The sequence below is a fragment of the Fragaria vesca genome, linkage group LG3, assembly GCF_000184155.1.
Source record: "Fragaria vesca subsp. vesca linkage group LG3, FraVesHawaii_1.0, whole genome shotgun sequence".
NCBI classification, from domain to species: Eukaryota; Viridiplantae; Streptophyta; class Magnoliopsida; order Rosales; family Rosaceae; genus Fragaria; species Fragaria vesca.
In genome coordinates, this window is record NC_020493.1 from 26441638 (window position 1) to 26465809 (window position 24172).

At 42.7% G+C, this 24172-nt stretch overlaps 1 protein-coding gene across 1 annotated transcript; it reads right to left on the reverse strand.

The window, feature by feature from the left end:
• Positions 1–2069: 2069 nt before the first annotated feature.
• Positions 2070–4856, reverse strand: LOC101303689. Its single transcript, XM_004296235.1, has one exon. It carries the CDS (start codon positions 4854–4856, stop codon positions 2070–2072), a length of 2787 nt encoding a protein of 928 aa, XP_004296283.1.
• Positions 4857–24172: the final 19316 nt, after the last annotated feature.

Genomic DNA, 24172 nt, shown 5'->3' on the forward strand with positions numbered 1-24172 from the left:
TTGCCCTTTTCCCAGCTGGTTATGACTGTGACATGCTCATTAACAGTCTAAATAACCCTTCACTCTTATCTCTTCTAGTATAGTAATAGGGGGCTTAGACCTTGCTCTCAAAACCCAACCATTGAAGCTCTCACAAGCATTGTTAATGAGCATGTCACACTCATAACCAGCTGGGAAAAGGGTAAATCAGTCGAGAATTCAAAGTATAGGGGTATACCAGTTTAAAAAAAAAGTGAGGGACAAAACTGATTTTAGGTGTAAACTACAGGGTGTCACAAGCATTTACTCCTTTATTTTATGTTTTCAATAAATCTTGAACATTGTTTGGTCTCGAGATGTGGGCGTTGTCCCGGTTTGCACATCTTGCTTGTCATGTCTGTCCGAGGTAGATGGCGAGTTCCTTGCTTTGTCAAATGGTCGCAACCTCCTAGTGGTAGGATGAAATTCAGTGTCACTGGTAATATTTTCAAGTGGCAACATAGTAGGAAAACTGATAGACATAGTAACTTATGGCTCTACATGAGCATTATTTTTCCGGTATGTACGTATATAGAACTATGTACCAGTAGGAAAGTTTTCTACTAGTACATAGTTATTTCTGAAACTCCTATAACTACTCCATTAACTACTTCATTAATGGAGTAGTTAATGATACGTACACTTCTTGGCCGAGTGGGCCTTTCCCAAAGTCTCGAACGGATCTTAGGGCTGGTTTTGTGTGTTGGGCCCAATATGGGTTAGTTTGCTTCTAGTTCTCTTTTACTTTTGTTTTTTATTGGTAGTTTATTTTATACTTTCAATAAATCTTGACCATTGTTTGGTCTCGAGATGTGGGCGTTGTCCCAGTTTGCATGCACATCTTGCGTGTCATGTCTATCCGAGGTAAACGGCGAGTTTCTTGCTTTATGAAATGGTCGCAATCTTCTAGTGGTAGGATGAAACTCAGTGTCACTGATAATATTTTCCAATGGCAACATAATAGGAAAATTAATAGACATAATAACTTATGACTATGCATGAACATTGTCTTTCTGGTATGTCGCCAATATTATAAAACAAATAGAGTAGTCAATGATACACTCTTTGTTAAATGATATTTGTTAGAATACATAAGATTGTTAAATATTATTTCTAAATATTTATGCAGAGTTTATGCTTTATGTCTCCCTTCGTACTGATATTAATAGTTAAAGCACGATAGTTAAGACACGAGAACGGCCGCCTCTATTTAGAAAAAAAAAAAAAAACAATGGGAGCGAACACACATAACCCAATCACTTACGAGAGAGTCCCTTATTTTTGTAAGGGTATAATCGTCTTTGCAGCATCTGTCTTCAACCTCTTTCTCACACACTCAGAGTCTCTGACCTTTCTCTCTTGACCATATTCGGCTGCAATGCCCATCTCTGGTTTCTGGAGAGCAAAGGTAGGAATTCTTTCCGCTTGTAACAGTTTCTTCTTTATGAATGAAATGCCTTCGTTGGATTAAAAGAATAATTCCTATTTCTGGTACTTGGGCCCAACTTCACATCTGAGTTAGGGCTTTCTACTCAAGTTTTGTCTTTGTAATCCACCTCCCATTGCGTGTAGAGGAACGGAGAGCTCTTGTAGTTCAGGCACTTTGGCTTTTGTAGATTCTCAGTTTGCATTGCTAATAGCCTCCATGTCTTAAAGCAGCAGCAGAGACCAAAGTGTTCAAGCCATCACAAAAGCAAAGACCAACAGTGTGCACGCCTCCCTGATTTTCAGGTTCCGATCTCTGTTCCCTAATTTCATTATCTCACATTACCCCCAGGGTTGGATTTCTGTCCTCACTTGTTTTACATACATAGCTAGGTGAATTAAGATATTACTCATATTAGGAGCTTAGATAATAACTCCAGGGAAAGAGCTTGCATTTGATAGCCTTCAATTTCAAGATTACAACTTTGATCTTACACAAGGGAAAATCAACACACTTTTAGATCTTACATTTTGTTATTCAAACCCACAAGGCTAATTGTTCAAAACATGAAAGAAAGACAAGATTACAGTGTGTAGAAACTATATGACTTGCCAGAAATGGAAGATCATTTTGGCAATTCGGCTTCACTAGTTGTAGGGACCTTCTCATATGAACCCAGCTCTCTCAACTTCTTAGGAAGAAAGCAACGACCCCCGAACTTCTGTTGCAAGAAGATTATCACAGCAAACAGTAGGCATCCAATAGGAATGGTGACATCCCAAGAAGTAGAGTAGAAGTCTGCGACAGGACTTGCATAAATGTATGGGATACCATGTTCGTGATGAACAGAGTTGTCAGTCCTGTAAAGGTCATAAGCATGTGGCAGAACTCGAACCGAGGTTGTCCCAATGTAGAACCAAACAGATAGAGCTCTTTCCTTTGATTTGCAGACCATGTTGAGAAGAATTTGAGCAAACAGAAAACCATCCAAGACCAAACCAGCATAGGATTTCAAGGTACCCAAAATGGTATGTACATGATTGCTAGATTTCATTAGAAGACCCAAAGTAACTAAAACCCCAATGGCATACACTGGTAAAGCCTTCTTTTCCGCATCCCAAAGTTCATTTTGCTTCCCATTTGCTGATCTTGCTGACCAACTCTGCTGCAGAAGACGGAATTGCAGCAAGAAAGCTACCATCGTTACTAACCTTACAATTATCTCATTAACTTCAAGCCATCCACCACTTCCCAGTAACACATCTTGGCGGTTGGTGTTGTGAGTGAACATGGCATCAAAATTTAGCATAAGAGGTATCATGTAGCCAAGGGTCAGAATTAATAGCATTAAGATGGAAATAGAGGGAAGCACATCAGGATGTTTTTTCACATGGAAGAGTTGTACTGCGACAAAAACACATGCGAGTGTTGTTGATATAAGAACCAATGTGATCTCCATATCCATCCTCCAAATGGATCGTTCTGCTTCAATCAGGTAATCAGCAGCTGAATTTAAAGCCAATCGCTCGAAATGAAGAGGATCAGACTTTTTTCGTGTGCTTTCAATGCTTACCTCAATATAACCTGTATTGTTACTGTGTTGATTTGTTGGAGGGAACTGAAAATTGACAAGAATCTCACAATCTACAGAATCTTTAGTGGTCTGTTGATTACTGTTGAAGCCAACATCTCGACAGCCTGTCATGCACAGGCTTCCTTCTACAGCATCATAGAGCCCTTCTGCTGAAATCTGCATTTCCTTTGTTTGTATTGTATGGCCTGACTTTCCAGCAGATTTCTCCAGCAGTTCGATGTTTATTCTGTAGCTAATATTGGTGGGGTTGCTACAGTTGTAGCTGTATCTCATCACAGGAAAGGAGCTCAAAGGAGCTAGAGAGTACCTTACATCTCCAATTGCATTTGAATATTGTGTTGAAGATAAATACTGCTCATAGAACTGATTGCCAACAGAAAGAGGATCAGAATTTCCCCATGCACCTTGTCCTTTAGAACTTTTTGCTGACATATCGAATTTCATGTCGTAAGAAAACGGACTTGGGTACATGTTTCTCTTCTGATCATTAGCAGCAGACTTCTTTTTTGGGCACAACTTAGTTACCTGGTCTATTTTAGTATACACATATTTTGGCCCTGGAACTAGAACCCTTCCCGCCTCACTCTGACGAGTTTGAAATGTGATCTTGTCAAAGTAACCTGACTCAGTCTTGGATTTGCTGCTCCAAATATGCCCCACGACACTACTAGTGTCTCCGATTGTCCATATTGCAGGAAATCTCATGCTCAATCTAGTTGAACAGTCATCCACATGAGAATTGTTGAAAGAATCTGTTACAGCCTGGAAGAATTTACAAGCAGCAAATTGTATTCGACTTTTTTGTGCATCCCATGAGCCTTCCGCGATGAAACTTGTATTGGGGTTGAAAGGCCTCTGATACCAGTTGTTGCTACTGTCTGAAAATTCCACCAGTACTCTCAACCTTCTAGTATACTCTGTACACTCGATATCCTTGAACGACAGCAGACGGGGCAAATGATCAGATACGCCAAGTGGAGTGCAGTTCTTTGCAGAAACGCACTGGCTTGAATATTTGAGATCAAATTCATACTTTAGTACTACTGTTGAGAGTTGTGAACAAAATCTCTCCAAGTGCAAAGAACTAGGGGGATCATGATCATCAATTCCAACAGAAGAGCTGTTATCATTAGAGTTATTTGAAACCCAAGTATACTGGTAGTTCATCTGAGGAAGCAACAAAATAGAAATTGGATCAAAATATTTTGCATCCTTGATCATATCAGAACCGCTGATCAAACTCTCTAATGTTCCAGTAATCAAACTTGTAATATTAGTGGAATTCATGACATTATAGAGCTTAAGAACAGCAGGATAATGAAGCATAGTTTTCCAGTAAGTGTGACCATAACCAACCATACAAAGCTTCCCAGAAGATTCTGACCAGAACCCGTTGAGTCTAAAGCTAACTGACCTTTGATATGCTGGATTTGATCGAGTCCTGTAGCCTGGATAAGGCTGGCTGCTGCTGGAGTTTCCTACATAGTATAACATACTCGCCTTTTCCACATGAAGAGTTGCTCCTAACTTGAACAAGCCTTCCACATCAGTTGCTTCAAAATTCCATTTGCTGAATTCAATTGAATTACGAACTTGTTGATGGTAAAACGATGAGTTGCCATTAGGACTATTGGCAGTGTCACCAGCAGTGTAGTAGTAACCTGTATGGCTGAAGGCAAAGGGATGAAGTCCTCGATATATTTTTGAGTTTGCTTCAGGAACAACTGAAGCACAGTGATCCGCATAAGCGAGTTCATCGTGTGAAACAGAGGATGAGATTAAATTCAATGATAGGGAGGTGAAAGCAAAGAAGATCATGACAACTTGACAAGCTTTGGCTTTCTGAGGATAGTCATAGCTTCTCTGTTAGTATTTATGTTTTGGGAGAACGGGAGAAGAAGAACAATAGGCAATGCAGTTTTGAAAGGTTGTGATGGTTCTTATGTACTAAAGACAGTCTGAAGTACCAGGTCAACCTTCATCCACTACTACCTAGTATTACCACAGTCCAGAAGTTATTACTGATAGTTTAGATGAAACCAATAGACCTATTTTTTACTTTCCCCAAGTTAATTTCATAACAAAAAATTAATCATTTTTCAAGTCTAGTGTAAAAAACATTTACCCCAACACAGTGAGTACATTAACCTTTACCAAGAAGGGCTGTTGGGGACGCAGTCGGGACTGCCATTCCTATTTTGTTACTCACCAAGATAAGTGTGATTAGGGTATATGGATTCCATAAGACTCAAAGATGATAGCTTACACAGTAATGATATTTTGTCATATCTTGGCCCTTGTATTGGTTTGAACTTTAAAGATTCCAAAGTTATCATAGGATTTGTATCATCTGGTCAGCTGGTCTTATCCCAAGTCATCATAACTTGGAAAATGTTGGCATGACAATACATCGCTAGTAGCTTTCATTTGGACCAACTTAGGGTCAGTAGTCTAGATTGAAATTCTGATATTATTTGTTCAAGCTTATAATATGTTCAGTAGCATAACTTCTTATCATCCTTTTCTTTTGTCTTAGCATACAGAATAAAAGTTGTTTTCCTTGCAAATTTTCTTGTTTCTGTGAAGTAAACAGAGTGCATATGTTAAAAGGTAGAGTCCAATGGCAGTTCTGACTTCTGAGCAAAGAGTATGAAAGAAAAACAAAATGACTAGACTTTGACTGACTCTAGTCCAATTGGATGAGCAGAGCATAGAGGTTGTTGATATTTTCCTTCTTGTCGATCAATCCCATAAACTTGTTCTGAGAAGTTTCCTTGTTTTTGGGTCCATAACAAAGTACATATACCATTGGTAACTCCGGTGCTTTAATTATTTCAATGCCTCTAAATGTAACTACAAAACATCACCAAAGTATTATGCTGAATTTGATGCCATATGTATATAGTAATAACCCATGTCCATATTGGTATTGGTATTGCTGTCTCCATCTTAGTACTATCTTTCTCAGGAAGCTCAGCCCTGAATGAGTTTAAAGTTGTTATATCATTGCTCATATATTAATGTTTCCTAAAGCTCAACGACTACAAAAAGAAAAGAAAAGAAAGTATACACGAAATGGAAAAACGCATGCTGAATAAGATGAACTGATGGATTTATATCCTGTTTCATTATCGTATTAGTTCCTTAGTTATGTAACTTGTATTTTTGCATTGCTTTTTGTTCTTGCTTTTATTTTATTTGATGTATCTTTAAATCTTCCAGTACGGATATATCCACACACAAAGACACTAACATGATCGCCAGTAAGCAAAACTAGCATCTCATAATCTTAATTTGTTCAACCACCTTGTGTTTGAATTATTCTGTTTCATTCTATGCTGCAGCTATTCAAGTCCTTCATGGTCACCATTGCATCTCATTTCTTCCTGAATCACCTTGTTCCAATGGCAGACAAATAATACTACACTGGTGGTGACAGGGGCATTGCTGAGCTCTGATCTGCCTTTCCAGATAAATCAAATTTCCAGGTACTTTTTCGAGTTTGCTTGCCTCTTTGACAGTATACATTAAATAACTGGCATATGGATTTTTGCTCTTCACTTTGTATGTATTTATTTGCTTTATAGCTAAGTGCATCAAGTTTAGAATAAAACTTGAGTATTCAATCAACTAAGCGCCTTCCTAATTAGTCTTACGTTGCCACCTAATAGTTTCAACTGACTTTGTTGCGTGAGGATAGTTTGATATCATAAACTTTTGAAATTAGAAGGTTTCTATTATACGAGATAAAAGTGGAAGTGCATACATTAAAGCGGATAAAACTAAAAGGCTTAAATCTTACATTCTTCTTTTTCTTCAATATACCAAAAGCCTAGGCATTTTAAATAGGAAAGGAAACAAAGGGGTCCAGATATGAAGTCTGTCCAATTCTGTCATTGACTATGATTGAGCTTCCACTGACCATGAATACCAGAAATGGAGTGCTACACTAGAATACTAGATTACCTTGGCAACTCATCTTCGCTAACTGAAGGGACTTCCTCATACAAACCCTGCTCTCTCAACTTTTTAGGAAGAAAGCAGCGACCCCCAAACTTCTGCTGCAAGAAAATGATCAGAGAAAACAGTAGACCTCCAATAGGAATAATTACATCCCAAGAAGTAGAGTAGAAATCTGCAACAGGACTGGCATAAATGTACGACTCATCAAGTTGTTGATGAGAGCTGTGAGTCCTGTAAAGGTCATAAGCATGTGGCAGCACTCGAACCAAAGTCGTTCCAATGTAGAACGGAATAGACAGAGCCTTTTCCTTTGATTTGCGGACCAAGTTGAGTAGAATTTGAGGTAACAGAAAACCGTCCAAGACCAAACCAGCATAAGAGTTTAAGTCCATCGAAGCACCAAAAAATCCAATGAGATACAGCGGTAAAGCCTTCTTCTCCACATCCCAAAGCTCCTTTTGCATCCCATTTGCTGATCTTGCCGACCATGTCTGCTGCAGAAGACGGAATTGCAACAAGAAAGCTACCATTGTTATAACCCTTACAATTACCTCATGAACTGCAAGCCATCCACCACTTTGCAGTAACACATCTTTGTGGTTGGTGTTGTGAGTGAACATGGCATCAAAGTTTAGCATAAGAGGTATCATGTAGCCAAGGGTTAGAGTCAGTAGCATCAGGATGGAAATTGCGGGAAGAACATCAGGATGTTTTTTCACATGAAACTGTTGTAATGCCACAAATACACATGCAAGAGTGGTAGATACAAGCACCAAGATGATCTCCATGTCCATCCTCCAGATGGACCGTTCTGCTTCAATCATGTAACTGGCAGCTGATGACAAATCCAATCGCTCGAAATGAAGAGGATCAGACTTTTTTCGTGTGCTTTCAATGCTCACCTTGATAAAACCTGTATTATTACTGTGCTGATTTTCTGGAGGGAACTGGAAATTGATAAGGATGTCACAATCTACAGAATCCTCTGTAGTCTGGTGATAATTGTTTGAGCCAACATTTCGGCAGCCTACCATGCACAGGCTTCCTTCTGTGTCATATATCCCTTCAGCAGAAATCTGCATATGCGTTGACCTGTGTTTTATGATATTGCTCGAATTTTGAACAGATCTCTCTAGCATTTGAATGCTTATTCTGTAGCTAATATTGGTGGGGATGCTGTGGTTGTAGCTGGAAATCATCATAACAGAGCTCAAAGGAGCCAGAGAGTCATCTTCATCTTCATTGATTGCAGCTGAGTTTGTATATTGCGTTGAAGAAAGAAGCTCGTCGTACAACTTATTGCCGACAGAGACAGGTTCAGAATATCCCCATGCATCTAAACCCTTGGAACTGCTAGCTGACATATCAAATCTCATTTCATAAGAAATAGGACTTGGGTAAGCAATGGTCTTGTTAGGAGCGGATTTCTTTCTTGGGCACAACTTGTTTACTTGATCAAGTTTTGTATACTCATATTTGGTGCCAGGAATTAGAACCCTTCCAGCCTCACTCTGTTGAGTTTTGAATGTGATCTTTGGGAAGTAACCAGACTCCGTCTTGGATTTGTTGCTCCAAATATGCCCCACAACGCTACTAGTGTTTTCGATTGTCCATGTTGTAGGAAACCTCAAGCTCAATCTTGTTGAGCAATCACCCACATGAGAGTTATTGAAAGAATCTGTTGAACCCTCTAAGAAATGGCAAGCAATAAATTGTAACTGATTTTTCTTTGCATCCCATGAGCCTTCCGCAACCAAAGTTGTGTTGGTATTGAGAGGCCTTTGAAACCATATGTTGCTGCTGTCTGTGAATTCCAGCAGAACCCTCAATCTTCTTTCACTTTCCCAGCAATCAATTGACTTGATCGACATGAGTCGAGGCAATTGATCAAGCACTGCAAGCGGAGTACAATTCCTTGCCGAGACACATTTGCTTGAATATTTGAGATCAAACTCATTATAATGTACTACTGAGAGTTGTGAACAAAATCTCTCTAATTTCAAAGAACTAGAGGGATCATGATCATCAGTCTCACCGAAAGAGGTGTCCTCAGTAGAGATAGTGTACTGGTAGTTCATCCGAGGAAGCATCAAAATAGAGATTGGATCAAAATATCTTGGATCCTTGACAATATCAGAACTCGGGATCAGAGACTCTATGGTTCCACTAATCAAACTTGTAATAGTGGTGGAATTGGTGAGATTATAGAGCTTAAGGATAGCAGGTTGATTAAGTGAAGTACCTTGATTCGTGTACCTACCATATCCAACCATGCAAAGCTTCCCTGAAGATTCTGACCAGAACCCGTGGAGTCTAAACCATCTTGGATCTGCATGACTTGATCGAGCCCTGAAGCTACTCCTAGTTGTGGAGTATGTTCTGCCCTTTGGAAATAGAACATTTGCTTGGAGCTTGAACAAGCCTTGTACATCAGTTTCTTCAAAACTCAAGACACGGAATTCAACCGAGTTTCCGAGCTGATAATGACCATATGATGAGTTCCGACTAAGACCACCATTGACAGTGTCACCCACAGTGTAGTAGTAACCTGTATGATGATATTCATCATGGGGATGATAACTGCGGTCCGTTTTCAGGGTTGATTCGGGAACAAATGAAGCACAGTGATCAGCATAAGAGATTTTCTTAGGTACAGCAAAGGATGAGATTGAGTTCAAAGAAAGGGTGTTGAAAACACAGAAGAAGAATATGACAAGCTTTGGCTTTCTGAAGATAGTCATAGTTCTTGTGAAGAGAAGAAGATGTGCAAGATGAAAAGGTAATGCAGTTTTGAAATGTTGTGATGCTCTTATGTACTAAACAAAGTCCCAAGTGCCTGGTTAACCATTATCCACTACTAGTCTACTACCAAGTCTACCCTGTCCAGAAAGAATTTGGCCAGTTTAGTTTAAAAACCAAACTCTGATCAGTGTTTCACTGTATCACAAGCTTCTACCAAAACCAAAATTATCCATTTGCTGAGTGTCGTTTAACAAATTGAACGTCTTATCCTGCCTACTAAACACATTCTCCTCTCGAAAGTTTCGTTGGGGAGCAACTGCAACTGTCTATTTTTTTTTCCTATTTACCAAACTAAAGTATGATTAGATAAGATATAAGCATTCCGTAACACTCAAAAATAACTGGAAGAAATAAAAATTGTTTATACAAAGGGTGAAAGTATATGCATTGTGGTATTTTCGTGTGTCTTGATTCTTGACCCTTTTGTTAGTTTAAACTTTAAAGTTTGAACATTCAAAGGTATAACATAAAGTTGATTAATTTTTGTCTGTGCTGATCTCAAGTCTTCATTGACTTGGAAAAATCTTGGCATGCCAGTTTCTTCTTGGCGTCGCTATCAGCTTTTGATTTGGACCAACTTGGGGGTTAGGGGATGTCAAAGATGTAATTTTATTTTTTGTCAAATAACTGGAAAATATTGAAAGGTTTAAGTTCCAGTTTGTTTACTTTGCTGAAACTTTGCTCTCAGTTTTCCTTTGTTGTGAACAGAAATCTTGCCAATCGGCTTTCGAAAATTACACATTCAGAATCAGACATAATATGGTCTAATCGATCAACTCTACTCCATGGATTTTCTAATTTGTTCATTATTAGAACTTCTTGTCATCATCTTGTTATACTTAAATAATTATTTGCACCTTTAGTTTCTTGATTTTGAGCATTAAGTGCATAGATTAGAAGAAGAGGTTCTAATTAATAGCAATTCTGAAGAAGAGGATAGGAACCAGCCAACCAGGAAAGAAAACAAAATTACAAGACTTTGACTGGTTGTAGTCCACCTTGAACAAGCAGAGCAAGAGAGGTTGATATTTTCCTTGATCAATGATCAATCCCAACAACTTGTTCTGAGAAATTTCCTTGTTTTTGGGTCCATATATAGCAAACTAATGCCAGTGCCTTAAATTATTTCAGATTGTAACTGCAAAATGTCACCAAAATATTATATTGAATTCGTTGCCGTGTGGAATAAGGTATTAACTTATAATCATGGAGAAAATTGTCCAAACAGTGTCTCATTTTTCAGAGAAACAAAACTTTGGTATCTTACATTTAAAAAATTTCAAAACGGTATCTCACGTTCGTAAAACGGTATCTCATCTTTCGTACTTTAACCTAAAATTGATATTTAGAACTGTTTACTCCATTAAAAATATTGACGACTAGAGGGTACTTTCGTCCTTTCATCATATCATTTTTTGTTTTTTCCCTCAAAACATTTTTTCCTCTCCCAAGCTTGTTCTGGAGTTGAGCAAGAACAGAAGCTCGAATCAAACAGAATCTACCTTGTGAAAGGTATAATAAGGAGCCCAGACATATGTAATATTTTCCGATTAATCAAATTCCTCGGTTGTTAAAGCCGAAAGATATCGGTTTGTGAGGAATGGTGGGTTTAAGAAGTACAAAGCTGAATTCGGATCCGGATTTCGAACCTACGGGTCCTATGATGTTAAATCAAGAAAGGGGTTTGGTATCATGTCTGACATGGTGAAGAATTTCCAATGGAAGAAACGTATGAACAAGTAGATATTTTTAGAACCCAGATTTCCATTCCAGTGACAGAAGAAGAAGACAATCCCCCATGGCCCCATCCCCAATTCCAAAGCCAACAAACTTATTTTGAATAAAAGTTGTGTTTGAGCCCAGCGGGGATTTTGGTCCAAAACTCCCTATAAGTTTTGTATAACATTTGGGTCAGTACTTGTGACCTTTTTTTAAATATGAAACCTATGTAGGGTGGCGAGCTCTGACAGCGTGCGAGGTGGAATTTGTCAAGGACTCCGATACCTCGCGAGATCCTCGTTTCAGTTCGCGTAGGATTCTGTAGTGCATGGCGAGGTAGAGTTGGAAAGAGACTGTAGCACCTCGCGGGATAAGATCGCTTAGTGTTTGAGTTCGCATACAACGCTATAGTAAGATGACGCGGGGTGGTGAGTGAGACCTAGGCGAAGTCTGTTCTGGACACGTGTCACATGGATAGCACGGTTCGCGGGCTGGCCGTATCCTTGTGAGATTCTAATTGCTGGGTCCGAGTGGGTTTGTGATTGTATCTCTACCAACTGCTCGCAAGTCACTATATAAGGGAACTTGAGGATCTGGTTCTGCACACACAATCAAATCAAACAAAAAACTACAAACGAATCTTCGAGCATCCTCGAAACCCTAAAGTTCTAAGTGCACCTCGCCTTAGTTCTCAGAGCCCGTTCGGACTCACCCTTTCTTCCTGATTATTGCTCTGCTCGTTCTAACAGTGAGTATCGATTCATAGGTGAACAAGAGGTTTGCTCGTAATCCCTCGTCCGCAAGGTGGCACCGAAAACCCTTTTCGCTTGATTAGAAGTCTAGCACAGCGTACTCATTCCGCGCCCTCGCGGTGGCACACCCCGCAATCTTGTTTTTACTTTTGACGTGTCCGGAGTTACAACTCTACCCCTGCTGAGACGCGTGGCCAAAACATTGGCACTCCCAGTGGGACTGGGAGTATAACATTCTTGTCATCATTGGGAAGTCAGGCGGATCCCCGTACGGGAGACCTTCGATTTCTTGTCTCAAACATAAATCATCGCGGTACAAGCCCCATAACAGCGCGGCTTGCCGATCTCTCACCCAAGAAGAGGTTTTTGCTCAGTTTGGCAACCCCGACTGTAGCGAAATCACAATGACAGGTTCACAACCAAGCCAGGACCCAGGATCTACTCCGCCTACGGAGGAAATCCGCTAGATGTTTGAAGAACTGAAAGGCCGATTTGAGGCCACTGCTTCTGTTATCCAACAGAGCGTCACCGACCTAGCGGAACAGGTCAAGAGGGACAAGGTCCTTTGGGAAGCAGACCAGCACAACCTCGCCATACTCACCGAGGATTTCAACCAATTTGCAGGCGAAGTAAGGGAGGACAAGGATTTGGTCAAAGGGTCCCTCTAGCGAATCCAGAAGGATTTGAACGATAACACAGAGGCCCTGAAGCTTACCCGCGCAACCGTGGATGAGCAAACCTGCCGTTTGGACGAGCACGACGTAAAGATACAACAACAGCAGGACGCTTCCTTCTTCGGAAGTAAGAATGGCATGGAAAAGCTCGAGGACTACAAAGAACGACATGATAATCTGAGCTTAAGGGTCCTGCAAGTGGAAGATTGGGTGCGGTCTCAGGCACCAAAGAATCATGCTCTGAACTTAAATAGTTCAGGTGCAACTGAGGGTTCAAGGTACATTCCACCTAATGAACGCCCTAGGGGAAATCCGAAGGTCGGGGCCCAGAAGACTCCCCAATTCACATTAGGGGCCAGTTCGTCAAAGACGCCACCCTTTCTACCTCCGCCGAACAGCCCTAGAGTCACACTAAGGGGCGCTGTTAGTTCTCCATATCAAGGGACCGGGACACCAGATGACCCAGTTATAGCTTATTCCAGTTCAGCCTCTAAGAACATCGTGTAGGCCCCTAGCCTCTCTGCATGGCATAACCACGATCAGGGGGCAGAGTCCACACCAGTAACGGCAGCCGATTGGCGCCAGCTCATCTCGAGCATAGTCAAGGAGCAAACTGGAAAAGGTGACGCTAACTTGCACTATCGTAACCCCTACCCTGATAGCGTGGCACAATATCCCTTCCCGCAGAGGTTTAAGAATATTGTCTTCACAACTTTCTCTGGGGAGACAAGAGAGGATGCAGCAACCTATATGGCCCGCTTCAAGGTCCAATGCAGCCAGTACAGGAATGATGATACTCTCAAGCTCAAGCTTTTTGGGACTTCTTTGTCCGGAGCTGTTTTCTCCTGGTACTCTAGATTGAAGCCTGGGTCAATAGCAGACTGGCCCACTATGGAAAGACTTTTTCGAGAGACATATAGCACGATTGAGCCAGAAGTTGGCCTCGATCCTCTCACCCAGATGAGCCAGCAAAGCATGGAGCCCGGAGTTTCTTTCCTCCAACGCTTCAAGATCCAGCAAGCCAAGTGCGATTACTTACTACCTGAGTAGGAGGCCACTAAGTTGGCTATTAGAGGCCTGGAACACCGCCAGCGGTTGAAGCACCACAGAGAGCGCTTTACTTCCATGGGAGACCTGATTAACAAAGTTGGCAGCTATGAGCTAATCCTGAACGAGCTGGACGACAAAGCAAATGCCTCCAAAGGATCTTACTCCCACTTGGGGAAAAAACCGAGGGCCGGGGCAAGTGGTCCGCTCGATGGGAAGGACCCTTCATTATTCATCGTATACGCCCCAAGGGGGCATACCACCTGCGCGACCTAGACGGCACCATTCATCACAATCCTATTAATGGCCGTTTCCTCAAGCGACACATTGCTGGAGTTTAAGAACGCGAGAATCCTCCACCTCCCCCAGAACCCGCAACCACGGTCAATAGTGCTACGCGCCATCGCGTTCTTGCTTCGTCGCCTAGCACTAGGGGGCAACCCGGGATAGAAGATTGAAGAAAACATTGTAACGTACCAGCCTAATAAGGCCAGTGCTAGATTAGGGCCTATTCCAGAGGCCCTAAAAAATAAGATAACTCTATTTATTTAGTTATCATTTTCTTATTTTCTGTAAACGTGCAAAGTCTAAACACAAAGACAAGTACAAGATTGGGGCCTATTCCAGAGGCCCTAAAAAATAAATTCATTTATTTTGCCTTTTTTTGGCGTTTCTAATACAGGTTTCATACGTGGCTTTGCGGCCGAAGAGATTACATTGACAGAAAGGATGAAATCTGACTATGTTTACATTCAAAAGCGTAGATCTAAAGATATTGGAAACCTCAACCCGCATATCTTGCAGGGTTGAAGAAGAGGCCGCCGCCGCGTTCTTCGGTTGAGGCTGGCGAACGTCCCGCCTCCTCAGGACAGCACAAGCTTCGACACCGGCCCAGACCTAAGACAAATTGTTGAGAAGCTAGAGGTCTACTGGACCTGGGTCCCTCATGCTACCAGTCACGCCTCGAAGGTGCTTCAAGGGCACTGGCCAGGGCCTAAGGCGCAAGTGGGTACGGAACCTCGAAAACCTCAAGTTTGGACAAAATAGCTGGTGCAAGGCAGAAGGTACCCAGACCATTTGTTTGTCCAAACAAAGGCTTGGCCTGAGAGTAGATTTTCAGACTCACTCCCGGCTTGAGAGTAGATTTTCAGACTAAAAAGGAACGAAGGGTGAAGTTGAGAAATGGGGGTTTTGCTTTAAGCAAGGACAATAGGATAAGTAGAAGGGAAGAAGAATCCATGGCAATGGGTGCAAAAGACTGGCTGAAACCCAACCAAGAGGTTCTCTTTTATAGGCAAAAGAGGCCGATTTTTTTCTTTGACAAATAACCTGCATGCAGCGATTTGCTCCGAGATATGAGTTTTGGAGATAAGGTCGGACACGTTGTTCCATGATGACTGCCCGCGTTCCAAGCAAGCAATTACATTGGAAACCTTCACCAAATCTCAGAAGAAGATTTTTTCCTGAAAAAACAGCTTTTACACAAGGAAAACTCGACAAGAGAGGGAAAGAATATAGAAATCTAAGAGGAGGCCTTCTAAGGCCAACTCCTCAACATCCACCTAAGCTTGGGCTTCGTCCGCAGCAGCAGTGGCCGAGTCCAAAGCTTCCTGGGTCTCTTCTGCGGCCTGCACATGGGCTTCTGCATCTTCAACATGCGCCAGGTTCCGGTGAGCTTGAGCAAGTTGAGTTTGCAGCTCCGCTATCTGAGTTTCCAAGGCCTCCACTTGCCGGGCATAGACAGCGCATGGGTTATCTGAAGACGCCTTAGGAACAACAACGTCTTCAAGCTCGGCAAAGAGGACCATCATTTGGTCGTCCAAAGCCTGGCGAACTCTCTCCTAAGCCGCTGATTGAGCCCCCGCATCCTGAACTCGGCAGGCCTGCAGCTCGACAGCGTCAATAAGCTCCAATGCATGGTGTAAAGCGGGGGTGCTGCCGGCGAAGTGGCGAACCAGAACTCTATGGGCCTCACGAGCATGCCTTACCAAGTCAAACACATTCATGTGGGGGCCTTGGCGCAGCAGCCTGTGAAGAAAACTCCGAGCTAGAGGAATTGGCTCTAGATCAGCAGGCGGAGTTACCCGAGCCCGGAGGCGAGCGGTCCGGGTAGCCAAAGAAGAGGTCATCTCGCCAGATTAGGGATGGCAATAATCCCCAGCGGGTAGGGTACCCACGGGTATTCGACCCTAACGGGGAAGATATACGGGTATAAACGGGTAACGGGGATGGGGATCCTTAGTATTCGGATTCTTAAATCGGGTACGGGGCGGGTATGGTATTTTGATATTCGTCCCCATCCCCACCCATTAAGGATGAAAATATTATTATATATAATTATATAATTTATTATTATATATATTTATATATAATTTATAAATAAATATTTATGTAAAAAAATTTGTAATTCTCTTAATAAACATTTAATGGACCTTCTTTTTTATTATATATTTTTATTCTCTTAATGAAATTTACCGGTATTGTTATGTTTTAACCAAGACTTGTATTTATTTTTATTGGATTGAAGTATGAAACTTATTTATTTTGGTATTTGATTTTAATTTCATACTTTTATATAATTGTATTTCGTATTTAAAAAAAAAATTTAATTTAATACATAATTGTTAACGGGTACGGGTACGGGTATGGAAACGTAATCCCCAAAGGGTACGGGTACGGGGAATCTCCATTATCTAATTACGGGTACGGGGATGAAAAATGTAAAAAGGTATGGGTACGGTATTTTGATCCCCGTACCCTACCCTACCCATTGCCATCCCTACGCCAGATGTCCTCATTGGGGCCGGAGTGGTTGGTTCAACCTTTGCAAATGGCTCGGCCTCTGGAGCAGGCGGCAAGACTTCAGACCTCGTTGAGATTCTTGCCCTCGTTGAGATTGTTGTTTCTTCAATGGTCTGGGCCGCTGAGTCTGGCTGCAAAGGAGGAGGCTCAAGCACCGGCTGAAATTCCCTTAGCGGAGTCACCAAGGAGGTAGTGAAGTCGGAAAGCAGGGTGGTTTGGTCAAAACTCTCGTCCTGAACAGGAGCCGAGGTAGACTCCGGAGGAGGACCAGTTTCGTCCGGAGCACCGGTTGGTGAAGGGGGTCGAACGTTAACTTCCTCAATGACCACGGTTTGCTCCTCGACAACTGGTTCCGAGATCGAGACTTCAACTGTCTTTGTTTCTCCTTCGATGATGGCAAGGCGAAGTCGAATGTGGCGGCGGACCTATCGAATGCAAAGTTAGTAAATCATTGTTGGCTTTAATGAGATTGGTTCGAAGAGAGGTTGCTTACCAAAGCATACTCTTGCCGATATTGTTCATCCTCTAGCAGTTCCTCTTCGTCCTCGGCAGGGCGCTTGGGTGAGCTTTCGCCGCTTGTTGGCTGAGGAACGTTGGGAATAGTTTCACCATCATGTTCTGCCGTAAACTCCTCTCGGGCAGGTGCTTTCCCTTTATCTCCGGCAGTCTCGAGCCTCCTGGCAGATCTCCGGCGAGGCGCAGCCTGTAAAGGTAGATAAGTAAGTTAGGAAGAAGTACTTTGTTGAAGTGGGGAAAGCGGTTTGGAAATCATGGTTAGTGGCTTACCTCGGTTGCAGGATCGCGTTCTCGAATGACGATCCCGGTCGAGCGGCGAGCAGCAGGAATTGGCAGGAGCGCAGGCCTAGGCCCTATCACAACCCTCTGAGGACCCTCCGCACGGTCGCGTTGTGCGTCAAGAATGACGCGGTCTGATTCACCCAAGGTGTCGTACAGAGGGAAAAAGATGGCAGCAAAGACAGCGTCATTTGGGAACCCCCAATGGTTGTTTGAAAGAGATCGCCACCAGAAGAGATAGGCGGGTTCAACGCCCAGTGAAGGCTCAATCTCGAGCAAGTCGGGAGCGAGGGGAAAAATGTTCTGCAGCGGAGTGACCCGGTTGGTCTCATCAATCTTCCGCCAGAAAATATACTTGTTCACTGAATGGAAGAGTGGATAAGGGACCCCTTGAAAGAGGCCAAGCTGCCTGGCGAAGTGGTTGGGGGCATATAGCTCGAAGCCTTGTTCATCTTCAGCAAGTTGAAGGTCGCAGCATGAGGTTGCTCTCATGAAGATGGTCTTGGCGTCAGAGTCCGAATCGGAGCAAGGGAAGAAGCCCGTTGACAAGACTTCAGGGTGGCGCCGGCGAACCATCATATCTATGGTGGGAGGCGGTTCGAGCTGGTTGTACAAAATGGAGAAGCTGGCGAAGAAGGACAGAGGAGTCCGGTTCGCAGCGTTCCTGCACACAGTGAAACCGAGCAGTTGGTCCTCGGGTAAGAAATTAAGCGGGGTTCACCGGAAGAGCGGGAAATACAGCTGCATCCATAGGTCCAGAGCCCATAGCGGACCAGCAGTGAGATGGAAGGGCTTTAGGGAGAGCGTGTGCAGGGTCCGGTAGAGCGCACCCAGCACGGGCTGCCGTAGCCCTACTTCAATCCCGTTGTAGAGTGCCTCGGCTAGTTTCGTCCATTTCCCTTTGGTTTGTGAGTGCTACCACAGAACACAAATTTATCTAGCCAGTACTCAAGGAAAGCGATACCTCCTTCGTGCCGTTCTGCATGGCCGATGTAGTATTTCCTCCATACTGCATACGAGCCTTTCAGGGCGCGGCGAGTTCCCAGGTTGCAGGAATGTGTGAACTCGGTCGACGCAAAGTCGTTGTTAGGAAATTCGGGTCACCCTCCAAATTCCCAAGCCTAGGACCGAAACTGAATGAAGACAATGACTAGAAACAATATAACACGAACACAAGATATTTAACGAGGTTCAGTTAAATCACATGACCTACTTCCTCGGGTGATGATGATGGATCCACTAAACGAGAAGAAGATTACAACTGAAGAACAATTCGGTTCTTCCACCCTCAAATAACTTCTCTCCTCACACTCTAGATTCTCAACAGAGAACTCTCAAATACATCTGATCTTCCATAGCTTACAACTCTCAAGATCAGAACTCTCAATTGATCTACATCACACCACACCTAAAACTATGCTTCTAAGGTCCTATTTATAGACTCACAATTAGTCCGACTCATAACAGGATTTAGAACCATAACAAGAATCCTAAACCATTACTTCTAAGGATAAACTCTAAGAACCTTAGATACACTAGAATAACTTACCCAAAACCTTCAGAAGTAAAGAATCCAAAACAGACAAGGAATTAGTTTTGAGCCGCAACCCTAACAATTTCCACCTCGGCTCAAAATCTCCAACCTTCCACTGAACGCAAGCTTCCTTGGGACTTCTCAATGAGCCACGATCACCACCGCAACTCAATGCGCCACATGGCGCCCTCAACAGCAAGACGAGTTAGCCAAGTTTGATAAACACTCAAACTTGACCCTTGGACAATAACTCTTTCCCTCAAACATGCACATCGCAGCCACTTGCATACAATCTAAGTCTTCACTAAAGTTGCCAAACCTAATGGGAGCGATCTTCAACGGTTTGCACAACTCACCACGAGCAACATTCCTCTGAACATATTCTCCAACATGAACGATATCTTCTCTAGACGCATCACTCTTAAAACACCAAGTTTGCTTCTCAACTTTCTCACTACTCACTGAAGTAGGTGACACCTCAATTGTGGAATATGCATGAGCTAGCATATCTCCACCACAAACTTGTGTCGGGATCCTTATGGGTCTACCTCCCTTTAAGGACTGCTGTAATGTTGGTTGCTCCTCAAATTTCACCTTCTTAGAAGCTGATTTCGTTCCTCCGCATTTACTACTGCTCATCTCCCTTGAATGCCAATAGGAACCAAGATTGCAAATCTTTCCACCTTGAACAAAACTCTTAACGGAACCAACTGTTCCACCTCGAACAAAGCTCCCTTCCAACATCTTCAATCCCCAGCTTCCGCTAGCCCATAGAACCGGGCTCTGATACCAATTTGTTAGGAAATCCGGGTCACCCTCCGAATTCCCCAGCCCAGGACCGAAACTGAATGAAGACAATGACTAGAAACAATATAACACGAACACAAGATATTTAACGAGGTTCAGTCAAATCTCGGGTGATGATGATGGATCCACTAAACGAGAAGAAGATTACAACTGAAGAACAATTCGGTTCTTCCACCCTCAAATAACCTCTCTCCTCACACTCTAGATTCTCAACAGAGAACTTTCAAATACATCTGATCTTCCATAGCTTACAACTCTCAAAATCAGAACTCTCAATTGATCTACATCACACCACACCTAAAACTATGCTTATAAGGTCCTATTTATAGACTCACAATTAGTCCGACTTACAATAGGATTTAGAACCATAACAGGAATCCTAAACCATTACTTCTAAGGATAAACTCTAAGAACCCTAGATACACTAGAATAACTTACCTAAAACCTTCAGAAGTAAAGAATCCAAAACAGACAAGGAATTAGTTTTGAGCCGCAACCCTAACAGTCGCCTGGTGTGTATGGCTTTGCGTGGATTGGCAGTCTTGTGATGGTGAGGATGTCCAGCAGGGAGACACTCATCTGCCCAAAGGGGAAGTCAAAGGTGTTGGTGGCATTGTTCCATAGGCAGGCCGCGGCAGCGATGGGCGCTCGATTGGCATGGGGAGGTAGCGAGAAACTCAAGGCAATGCTTCGCTGATGCCGGTTGCTTCCCAGATCGCTTGATCGATTTGGAGGCGAGCCACATACCATGACCGGTCATCCGCGGTAGCACTGGGCCATTCCCCGACCCGGATGTTTATATGAGAACGGGCCTACTGAAACCAGGAGGCGAAATTTCTCGGTTCGCGGCGTTGGGCAAGGATTGGGCGACGCACAGAGTCAGCATAGTGGTTCAGATCGGCAGCTGACAGAGGCTGTGAGGGTGTCGGGCCAAGCAAGGCTGCCCCCGTTTCAAGGAAATAGATGGGTGTTCCTTGAGGTGGGTTGTTAGCGAAACGACAAGCGAGGCTGGTCGAATAAGAGCTCGCCGCTGGGAGGCTAAGGTTTCGATCTCTAGCAGTTGGTTTGGGAGCCATTTTTTCTGGGTTGAGTAGGCACGACGTTGAGGGTTGCTTGGTTGCAGAAGGAAAGAGAAGGACTGGTTGGAAAGCGATGGTGAAATGTGGTGACCCATGTCAAGGCTTATAAAGGGGACGGACCGTAATGTCTTTTCAGTAGCAGTAATGAGTAGACGCGATGACGTCCGAAATGTCAGCGCGTTTCGAAATTTCGAACAGTCGTAATGATGAAGGGAGGCGACGATGCCGAAACGTCAGCACCTTTTGAATTTTGAATTCCCGTAACGTACTCATTAAGGCCTCTTCGCTTATCCGTTGCGAAATGGGTTAAGCTCAAGGTCTAAGGGGCAATGTTTGAGCCCAGCGGGGATTTTGGTCCAAGACTCGCAATAAGTTTTGGATAACATTTGGGCCAGTACCTGTGGCCCTTTTCTAAATATGAAGCCCATGTAGGGTGGCGAGCTCTGACAGCGTGCGAGGTGGAATTTGTCAAGGACTCCGATACCTCGCGAGATCCTCGTTTCAGTTCGCGTAGGATCTGTAGTGCATGGCGAGGTAGAGTTGGAAAGGGACTGTAGCACCTCACGGGATAAGATCGCTTAGTGTTCGAGTTCGCATACAACACTACAGTAAGATGATGCGGGGTGGTGAGTGAGACCTAGGCGAAGTCTGTTCTGGACACATGTCACATGGATAGCACGGTTCGCGGGTTGGCCGTATCCTTGTGAGATTCTAATTGCTGGGTCCGAGTGGGTTTGTGATTGTATCTCTACCAACTGCTCGCAAGTCACTATATAAGGGAACTCAAGGATCTTGTTCTGCACACACAATCAAATCATACAGAAAACTACAAACGAATCTTCGAGCATCCTCGAAACCCTAAAGTTCTAAGTGCACCTCGCCTTAGTTCTCAGAGCCCGTTCGGACTCACCATTTCTTCCTGATTATTGCTCTGCTCGCTCTAACAGTGAGTATCGATTCATAGGTGAACAAGAGGTTTGCTCGTAATCTCTCGTCCGCGAGGTGGCACCGGAAACCCTTTTTGCTTGATTAGAAGTCTAGCACAACGCACTCATTCCGCGCCCGCGCGGTGGCACGCCCCGTAATCTTGTTTTTACTTTTGACGTCACCGGAGTTACAACTCTACCCCTGCTGAGACGCGTGGCCAAAACAAGTTGCACAGTTAAATCGACATTCACTTTAACCACAGAACTCTTGTGGAGCTTGCTATGGAGCTCTTACAATTTCACGTCATGCAAATTTGGGGTCGGGAGATCCGTTAAAATCCAAATCAAATCCCCTACCGGTGACCCAACTAAATCCGAATCTAAATCTGACTCCAAACCCCCGGCCGTTGACCCCTTCATCTTCAGTCTCCCCCTTCACCGTTCAATCTGGGTTTGAAACTTTGAACACACAGACCCTTCTTCTCTTGCTGGGTTTAGAGAATTTTATTTTGGTTTTTGAATAAAGTAAATTGTCCAAACACTATCTGACCTGACCTTTTAGTGAAACAAAACTTTCGTATCTCACATCTCAAAAACTTCAAAAATAGTGTCTCACGTTTTTATCTAGACCGAAAAACAGTATCCGGAACCGTTAGTTCCGTTAAAAAGCCTGACAACATGCATATTATTATTCTAAAATGACTAATTTACCCTTTTACTTTTTTGTTTTATTTTTTCTATACGGCTTTGTGATTTTCTTGTCCGTCGCCGGTAGTCCCGAAAACTGTCGCGGCGCTAAGTGGAGAGGAGGAGAGTGGTCACTCCCCAACCCATTTTTGCATTTAAGGGCCGAGGATGAAGCTACCGGCGCCGGTGAAATGTCGGTGGCACGAACCCCAATCCATTTCCTGCTGATGAGATTTGGCCTCTGATGCGAGCTTATTGATGTCAAGCAGAATAAAATTTGCTTGTTGTCCACCAGTCCTATCAACCCCAGTCGAATTGATTAACATCCAAGCTCGACTGAATATCAATTGCCCAGATCAGAAATTTCATATTATAATGGATGCTATTATCAATTGACGAAGAACATTCATCCTCTTTCTCAAATTAATCAATCACAACCCTTCTGCTCTTCAACGTCTTTAAAATTCTAAGCTCAAAATTGAAAACATAAATCATCCATGTAGCTCGATTTGTAGATAGCAAATGGATTTTGAAATCTCCAGAAAGTTTGTGTAAAAGCGAAAAGAAAATGAATAAAACAATGAGAATAATTATATGTAAAATATGATGATGACGACCACGATCAAACTTAACAACTTTTACATACCCAGAATCGTGAATAGTCCATATTTGAATTGCTAGGTGTGAGTAAATGATAATATGATGGTGTAATTGGTAATCAACCTCACAACTGGGGAGTCAACCGAGCTTTGGGTTTCTGTTAGTTTCAGGTGTTGTGGTGTGCTTGCTAAACGGTATAGCTGCAAATCGAGTGACGGAGAGTAGGGATGAAAGGACGAAATTACCCTTCAGTGGTTAGGATTTTTAACGGAGCTAACGGCTCTAGATACCATTCTTCTGTCAAAATAAGAACGTGAGATACTGTTTTGAAGTTTTTGAAACATGAGATACGAAAGTTTTACTTCACTAAAAGGTCAGATACTGTTTGGATCATTTTTCCTTTTGAATATATAAAAAGAAAATAACAAAAATAAAAAAATAAAGGGTAAAGTGGTCATTTTTGATAGTAGGGAGCCCTTCTAGTGAGAACCCTTAAGTTGAGGACTTGGTGAGGACTTTTCGATTTATGGTTTAAAAGACCCAATTTTCGATCATATTTTGACATCTTATCCGTTCAGTTTTTAGGTTTATATGAGTAGATCATTTCTACAAATTTTCACCCAAATTGGTGTTCGTTAAGATAACAAACTAGATCAAATTAATGGACGAACCAAATCTGTCAAATATGAACCGTTCAAGTTCATAATTGATAAATCACACTTATGAATGTCTTAACAATTTTCAATATAGCTGAAAATTTGAAGAAATGATCTACTATAAGATTGAAAGGTGGGATAAGCCGAAAAGTCCTCACCAAGTCCTCAACTTAAAGGTCCTCACTAGAATGGCTTCATTTGATAGTAATATATAATTCCGTTAGTTTTTTTAACGGATTTAACGGTTCTATATATCAATTTTAGGTCTCGATACGAACCTGAGATACCGTT

What these genes read in the sequence shown, in the direction of transcription:
- LOC101303689 (XM_004296235.1), bottom strand. Translation starts at nt 4,856, where the DNA reads ATGATCTTCTTTGCTTTCACCTCCCTATCATTGAATTTAATCTCATCC.